Raw genomic sequence first — 8,502 nt, forward strand, 5'->3', positions numbered from 1 at the left:
ACAGTAAGTGCTGTGATTACCCAGAAATATATGAATATATGTTGGCAAAGAGCAGTGAGTGAAGACACAAAGATGAGTACGTTTTTCCTCAGTACAGAGAGCAATCCAGCTGGAGCAGGTAGGGGAAGTTCTGTCCAGTTGAAGAGATGTTAAAGTGTAGGGAAAAAAGAGTGTCCTTGAGTTTTCAGCATTTCAACTGCATGTCTCTCCTTTTTCTTTCAAACCGCCCCGTTCCCAACAGCAGAGTGCATTTTATCCTTGTCTAGTACCGGCCTTCCTCCTTTGTTAGATGTCTGCATTTAGAGCCGTCTCTAGTCTGATGTGTGGTCGTTTAACATGAACAGAACATGTGTTTTGTATGGTTCATCTGGGTTTGTTTACAAGCATTTTTATCTGGCTCATAAAGTTAGTGTGGTCAGATTAACATCTGCCACCACTTCTACTGCTCTGCTCTGGCTGGCTGACAGCTTGGGAGAGGAGTGCTTTCTTCACTCATTTCCTGGTCTGGAGGGCCTCCCATCTCCCCCCAGTTCAAACTTGACCTCTTCCATGAGGCTTTTCCTGACAGCATCAGTCCTCAGCATTATCTCTGTCCTTCACAGCACTTCACATTCCACTCAACAAGCAGCACACATAGCATCTAGCCAAATGTGACCCTGTGTCCACATTTCCATTTTTACATATTTATGCATCCTTGTATCCTCTGCCAAACTCCTTGAGTTTGGTTAGCTCCTATCCAGGCACAAGGCCCAGTATCAGGAGACCAAGAGATGTTGAGAGGCCCATTAAGAGGAGATCGGATGTTCTGAATTCCAAACCTTTGGTAACAGGTGTCCACCACTAGGTGGTGGTGGTGATCAGGCATCTCCTTAGGCGTTCACTACCTCAGCGTTCTTATCTTTTAAATGAAGATGTTGTCTGCTTTGCTTGAGAAAACGGAAGAACATGACCCCGGGCTAAAAGTAGAAGAACCCACGTTTCATAACTGTCAGCTTCACGTAACAGCAGTGTACTCCTTAAATTACTTTTCTGGACCTTATTAAAAGGAGGAGGTCAAACTAGATCAGAGGTTTTCGGAGCCTGGATGCCAGGGTTCTTGGCATCCTTCCAGGGGACCAATAGGTCAAAACTATTTGCATAACAGTATTCAGAGCGATTTCTCTCTTTTCACTCAATTAAAATTTATTAAAAAGCAAATATATGCATCTTACATAAAGTCTCTTTAAGGTCCTAATAATTTTTAAGTATAACGGGGTCCTGAGCCCAAAAAGTTTGAGAACCACTGAACCAGGTTTCTCAGAACTTCTGAGGCCAGACGTTTCCTAGATACCAAGAAGAAGGTGGTGTTAAAGGCCTGGTCTCAGCTCTGAAAGAGTTTACGAGTCGCGGGGCGGGGGCTGGGGGGCGGGGAACGAGACAAATGGTTACATTAACAAGATAATTTGTGAGAGTGGTAAATTTCACGAAGTCACACAGCAAGGCATCTGATGCCTGCACAGTGTGCTCCGGAGCACGGGAGAGCAACACTCAACAGCACACCGCCCGGGGTTCACAACGGAAACTCCCTGGAGGCCCTCAGCCCTCGGGGTTGCCCCAGCGAGCCGAGGTGCAGGGAGAAATGCGGCAGAGCGCTAGCGTCATGTGACGTCACTGGGCCGCGCCAGCCAATCCGGGCGGTCCTTGTCGTAGGCACCGCGGTGGCCCGCGGCCTGCAGGCGGCGCTGTGAGCCCGCCGGGCGGCCCCACAGAGCCGCCATAGCCGCCCGCCTACCCCGACTTAACGTCTCCGCTGTCGGCTCCGCGCCGCCGCCATGGCCGACGTGGAAGACGGCGAGGAACCCTGCGCCCTGTCCTCTCACTCCGGGAGCGCAGGCTCCAAGTCAGGAGGCGACAAAATGTTCTCTCTCAAGAAGTGGAACGCGGTGGCCATGTGGAGCTGGGACGTGGAGTGCGATACGTGCGCCATCTGCAGGGTCCAGGTGATGGGTAAGCGCTGCACGCGAGGCCGGGGCCGAACTACGGCCTCCGCGGGCCGATTCTGGGCGTGAAGGACGGGCGAATGCTGGGAGAGACCCCAGTCCAGAGGAGTGGGGGCGGGGATGCCGGGAGCCACCGGTGCTGCTGCTGGCCCGAGGGCTGCTGCTGCCGCCGCCTGGGGCTCAGCAGGCGCCCAGCGCCCGGACCTGGTATTCTAGGGATAGAAACCGGCAGTGAGCTGAGGAATTAAGGTAATTTCTGGTAGTGATGGGTGTGGCCAAGGAAATAAAACTGGATGATTTGTTGGCCGCTGGGAGAAGCCACTTGGGTTTGTTTGGCCAGCTCCATGTCTAAAAGCAGACCGCAGAGGGTTCAGGGTAAAGGCCCTGAATAAGTAGGGCACTTTAATGGTTGTGGTCACGCACCAAAGTGATGCTCTGGAGTCATCCTCCACAGAAACGACACCCTCAGTTCGCTCTTGAGAGGCGAAAGGAAGAAAATGTTCCTAGCCATGTCCATTTCCGAATTAGCGACTGCTATTCTGCGGGCTTTTAACTCTGGATGTTTCAGGATGGGTCAGATGGCACTCGCTTGTCTTGAAGGGGGATACAGTGTGGTTCACGAATATTTTTGAGGTTCATGGGAGTTGAAGAATGTAAGCCCTTTATTCAGAAACATAAAACTTTTTCTGGCCCTTCCTATCAAAGGATGCCATTTTCTGAAGATCCTGCCCTGCTCTGATTCAGGCCTTTGTGGAGAGCCCTGTTGTACAAATAAGTCTTAACTTCTTTCTGTGATATTTCGAATAAAACTACTGGGCCACGCGAAACCTTTCAGAACAGCTTCATCCTTTTATATTTTATATCCTGTCTTTTTTAAGATCTCAGACCACCTTGAAAAAGAGATGCTATTCTAAATGCCAGCTATATTTTTAAACAGAGCATTTAAAACTACTGAGAGAGAATCTTAATTTTGTTTCTTGGGGGTAGGTGAAAACTGAGGTTGTATAGCTTGAAAACTTTGTGTCTTGCTCTGAAAAATGACAGAATTGGAGAAAATAAACAGAATTTCTCTCTCAAGGGGTGAAATTTAAACCTACCAGAATCAAGAGATTTTTTCAATTTACACTCTTTAGTACACACTTGTTTTTTATTCATGAGGACTTGCTTCAAAGAGGATTTACAGCAAAGGGATTCAGATTTTTTTTTACTTTTTACTTTTGAAAGAACTTGATTTCAGACATGATCCACTTGTTTTGCATATTAGGTCTTAAAAGTACCTAGCTTATTGGCCTGCAATACAGCCCCCTTACCCCACCCCTTACTTAAGAACTAGAATCATAATTTCCAGTTTGGGTGGCGTCGTTAACTTATCCAGGCAACTTAATCTTTTCTTCTTTTGCAAGACAAGCTTTGCTAAAAATTTTATCCCCTAACTATCCTTTAGTTCAAAATGAAGAATGTTCCTGAAAAGTGTGTTTTATATTTCTACCCAAAGAAAAATTTTAGATCTGTAGGTAGAAATGCAGAATTCAGAGTAATGGTTGACATCTTTGCAACACATAAACTTTACTGGGATATTTGGAGTAAGTCAAAATATGGGCTATAAATGTTTCACATTCACATTAGCTTTCTAATTATAGCAAGTGTTCTGCTACTGTGGATTAATTTTGCAGATTTGCAACAGCTGTACTTTGAGTTCAGCAAAGTGTTCTGGACTAGACCTTTGTATTTTCTTTATGAGGTGTTAAAATCCATTTAGTGGTCAGGTGACAGCAGAAGGAAGTTTGTTTTTCAGACTTCCCAAGCTAACCCTAGTTAGCATCATTCTAAAAGGAGTTACTGTTATTGTACTCCTTAGAAATGTTTTGTTTTAGATTTTAGGAATATCGTGAAAAGAATTTTTTTCTTTTATCTAAAACCTTAGGACTTTTTATAGATTTAGGTTGGGTTTTGATAATGAGTCTAAATCAAATGTCAGTCATAATCCCGAGATTCCTAGATTCTGCAAAAGAGGCCACTTAATTCCTTAATTTTTCAAATTCCTCTCATACACCTAAATGATTTGTTATGACTTCTTGACCCAAGATTTGCCTGTCAGCCCATTCTGATGCGGTTAACACTCTCTGGTTTCCTTCATTCTGAAAGGAGCAGATGGCACAGTGAGCAAGTGTTGAAGAAGAGGAAAATAGGTTTGCTAGTACTGCTGCGTTCTAAAGAGCCAGAGTAACCCTTCATGGCTATTTATGTTAACTTGGACATTTGACATACCTTCTGGAGTCTTGTTTTCCTAATTTGTGAAAGAGGTAGTTGGGTACACAGACTGTAATTCTGTGATTATACAGAACCAGAGCTGTGTCTTCACCCTTATATCATGATCCTTATGATATTTAGTTGTTTGCCTGCCTACCTCCCCATTTCCTGGTGAGACCAGGGACCCAGACTTGGTCATTTTGGTGTCCCCAGTGCATAACTCCATATACAGAGCAGATACTCAGTAATTGTGGGATTGAAGAAAGCCTCAGGAGGCAGTGGTTGTTTTCAGTCCACACCGAAGTGGCCAGGGTGGTGTGTTTTTTTAGGGTAAGAGCATGCAGGGAGGAGCAAACAAATGCCTGAGCATAATCCAGTGTTAAGAAAAGGACCAGGCTTCAGCTCCACTGTGTATCTATTTTTACAGAATTCTTTTTCTCTAATTTATGTTAAAAACTATTTTGTTGTTGTTGTTGGTTTGAACTTCCTTTTACCCATCTTGGACTCCTCTTCCAGCTAGTGAATGAATCCATTTCATTGGTCCCTAAAATATCCTATAGTACCTCCTTCATCAAGCAAATAGTAGTATAGATTAAATTTTGAAAACTAATGTACCCTTTAGGTTCCCATTCCTAAAATGCACTCCCAAGTAAATTATTAAAATGCATTGCCATTGTTGGATAAATGCTTTGGACTCAGACATATTTGTAGAAGGAGCATTTTCTTAAAAAAAAAAAAAAAGAGAGAGAGAGAGAGAATCTAGTATTTAAGAGGTTCTTTAAAAATTAATTTTAATTTAATTTTTATATAGATCATACAGTCACAAAATTCAGAATTTTAAGAAACTATACAATGAAGACTGCTTCCCACTCCATCTTCTCTTAGGTAGACTTTATTATCAGTTACTTGATTATTCTTCTAGAGTTTCTGTATGTGTGTACAGGCAAATACCAATTTATATGCATGGCTTACGTTTAAAAGGTGTCTTGAAAATAAGCTACCCCCAAGGTTGATCTATGTGAGCATGCCCAGTCAGCTTATAGGAACTTCTAATATAATGAAGTATGGCATAGTTTTCTCTGGTGGTTGAATCCACCTCGGGGACACCTTTTTATCAGAGCTGGTGAAAATAGAGGGTCGGTAACCCATGTGAAATTGCTCCTGGTCATAAGTAAATCAGTAGAGTGCCTTGCACTTTATTCATCTTTAAACAGTTATGTTTAGATGAGAGATAAATAGTTTGAATCTTTTATCTCCATCTCTAACCCTTTGGGCTTTTATTTGACTTTGAAGTGTCTGGGTTTTAGAAATTGCATTCTGAGCATCAGAATGAGAATTGCTATTTGTTTACTTTTAGATGCCTGTCTTAGATGTCAAGCTGAAAACAAACAAGAGGATTGTGTTGGTATGTTGTAATTTCATTCTCTTGCTTTTTCAACTGAAGGTTTTCTCTCAGTGGGGATGTTTGAATTTGTGATTAAGATTGACTTTATCAATACATAAAAATAAACTGTAAAGCAGTGATCTATTATTAATGTAAAATGTGTTAGTTCTCAAAAGGCCTTAATGGAATTAATCTGCAAGTTCTTTTATTGCCTGTAATTAAGAAGAATTGATTATATATTCCAGACATGGCCATAGTAAATATTTGATAACCAACAAAGAAATAATTCTTTTCTGTTAAGAAAATTTTAAGGGATTACCAAAATGTCATTTAAATTTTAACTGTGTTATAGGTCAGATTTGGTAGGGTTTTATTCTAATAAAGCATTGCAGTTTTCAGTACTGTTATTATTCAGTATTTAACTTTTCAGCCAACATAGAAAAAATTCTAAGTGCTCTCTTTTGCAATATAGTTTGTATATGGAAATCTGTTGAATTTTGCTAATAGCCTGGGACTACAACAGTTGTTTTAGGATAAATATTTTAAGCAGTTCAAAGGTTTTTATGTCCTAGTTCTTGAAGTCATCACTTCTAGATTGCTATGTATAAAAGCTTTTCTGAAAATGAAAGGTTAACTTTGTACTTTGTGTTTGCGTTGTTTATATATAGCTTTTTAATAATGATTTATTCAGTATTTATCAAATCCTGTTTCTTCCTCCTGAAACATTTACAGTGATTTCCTTTTGCTTCCTACTCCCTGTAGCCAGTTTTCATAAGAAGTTGGTTATTTTTTTCTTTTTTTCCATGTTCTTTCATTGTTCTGTTATCATATAGGTCAAGCAAGGGACAAATAAAGCCCACATTTGAGATTGCATTTCAGATTATGGGAGATTGCCATTGGTTTAAGAAATATTTAACTTGAGAATTGTGAGGTTTAGGGCACCTTTCTTTGATCACAGAAAGTCCTCTGTTTCTAGCCAGCCACTTTGAAAAGTTCATGTGTTTGTCACATGAGGAATTGCACTGCTTATGGATGACATCAACACTTCTAGAAAATAACTGAGTAGATGTACAGCTGATAATGTTTAGAAGTATGTCATCTATTTATAACATTACTATGAACTGAAAACTCATGTTGGTAAATAAAAATCAGGAGGATATTTTTCAATAAAATAAAGATCAAAAGGTCTCCAAGGTCAGTCTTTGACTGAGAAGGTCTGGGATCTAAGGAAGGCTCAAGTTCTTTAATCTCCTAACTTCAGGAAGACAGCATGTGGAGCTGTGTAGGGGCTGGGGGCCACCACATCACTCACAGACTCTAAACAATGATGAAAAAGTCCCCCAGTCAGAGCACCTCATCTCACTTCTTAAGTGTGGTTTACACAGGTAAGTTGTTATTTTCTTTATAGATAGAAAAAATGTTGACTAATTAGCCATCTTTATTCAAGATTATGAATCATGATTATTCTTCATAATATAAAATAACCTGTAATTTTGAGTTGGATAATTTAAATTAAAATATGTAATGTCAAATATTCCTTTTTTTTTTTTTCCTTTCAGTGGTCTGGGGAGAATGTAATCATTCCTTCCACAACTGCTGCATGTCCCTGTGGGTGAAACAGAACAATCGCTGCCCTCTCTGCCAGCAGGATTGGGTGGTCCAAAGAATCGGCAAATGAGAGTGGAGGCTTTCTTAGTGCATTTGTTTGGAGCCCTGGTGGATCTTGTTATCAAGTGCCCTACAAAGGCCAGAACACTCCAGGGAACTATTTCTTCAAATAGGAGGAGATGGCTCTGTGGTCCTTTGGTACTCATCAAAGGCATGGCTTAGCATTTTGTTTTATTTTCAGAAATTCTCTACAATTAAGAAGATAATTTATTAAAGATGGTCTTTCCTACCTCTGTGGTATGTATCCCACACACTGCTTAGAAGTGCTTTAAAGGAGGAGAGAGCTACAAATTTAATGACTTTATAATTTGCTTATTGGTATCCCCGGGGGTTGTGGAAGTAGTTCCATTCAGAAGAGAATTTGTTGCATGCTTATAGTTGATCAGTTAAAAAAAAAAAAAGACAATGTTACAGAAACAAATAAAGTGCAGTTTAAAACCCAACTCCTATCCTTAATTTGTTCCTCATATTTATTTTTGGCTGGGAGGGGGTGATTCATGAAGTCTTTGTATGATATAATGAAAATTTTAAGTTTGGACCAGTGAACAGGGTAAATAAAATTTAATCTTCAGGCATATGGAATTGTGGTTGTCTTTTAGGCTATTATCCTCTATCTTTGGTTCATCAAGAAAACCTAAACCTGCACTCACCTCACTGTCCAAGCATTGAATGGTAAAGAACAGAAGTATTTGTTCTGGTCAGATTATGTTGTTATTTAACTGTTTTAGGTGGAATGTTAATGAGGGGAAAATGTTTACCACTGTAGCACTGGGTCAAAAAGTTTATTTTATTACACAGTGTTTTAATAAATGGTTTATTCTGTTTACTTCATTTGAATTGTCATTATTACAATTTTTTAATTTTTTTTTAATGTTTATTTATTTTTGAGAGACAGAGACAGAGTGTGAGCAGGGGAGGGGCAGAGAGAGAGAGAGAAAGACACAGAATCTGAAGAGACTCCAGGCTTTGAGGTGTCAGCACAGAGCCTGACGCGGGTCTCGAACTCACAAGCCGTGAGATCATGACCTGAGCCGAAATCAAACGCCCAACCAACTAAGCCACCCAGGCTCCCCATCATTATTACAATTTTATGTACAACTTTAAGCTTCATGTTAATAAGCTAATATGTCAAGTGAATGCTTTAATTTGAAAAAATATTCATATACTCTTATTTGGTAGTAATAAAATTTAAAGTTTATTACCTGGAAATGTGAAGTGTGA

At 40.3% G+C, this 8,502-nt stretch overlaps 1 protein-coding gene across 2 annotated transcripts; it reads left to right on the plus strand.

Moving 5' to 3' along the window:
• Positions 1–1,756: 1,756 nt before the first annotated feature.
• Positions 1,757–8,112, plus strand: RNF7 (ring finger protein 7). Of its 2 annotated transcripts, none has more exons than XM_047100119.1 (3): positions 1,757–1,986; positions 5,587–5,634; positions 7,173–8,112. In XM_047100119.1, exons 1-3 carry the CDS (start codon positions 1,812–1,814, stop codon positions 7,289–7,291), a joined length of 342 nt encoding a protein of 113 aa, XP_046956075.1. In that variant the 5' UTR covers positions 1,757–1,811; the 3' UTR covers positions 7,292–8,112. The 2 variants fall into 2 exon arrangements, with proteins under 2 accessions (XP_046956075.1, XP_046956076.1); XM_047100120.1 differs by having other exon boundaries at positions 1,757–1,979.
• Positions 8,113–8,502: the final 390 nt, after the last annotated feature.

Source organism: Lynx rufus, unplaced genomic scaffold, assembly GCF_022079265.1.
Source record: "Lynx rufus isolate CCGP_SWC_20201006 ecotype Redwood Valley unplaced genomic scaffold, mLynRuf1.p SCAF_5, whole genome shotgun sequence".
Classification (NCBI taxonomy): Eukaryota; Metazoa; Chordata; class Mammalia; order Carnivora; family Felidae; genus Lynx; species Lynx rufus.

What these genes read in the sequence shown, in the direction of transcription:
- RNF7 (XM_047100119.1), top strand. Translation starts at nt 1,812, where the DNA reads ATGGCCGACGTGGAAGACGGCGAGGAACCCTGCGCCCTGTCCTCTCAC. An exon ending in CTGCAGGGTCCAGGTGATGG is followed by an intron (nt 1,987 to 5,586) that starts GTAAGCGCTGCA and finishes GTTTACTTTTAG; the next exon opens with ATGCCTGTCTTAGATGTCAA. An exon ending in CAAACAAGAGGATTGTGTTG is followed by an intron (nt 5,635 to 7,172) that starts GTATGTTGTAAT and finishes TTTTCCTTTCAG; the next exon opens with TGGTCTGGGGAGAATGTAAT.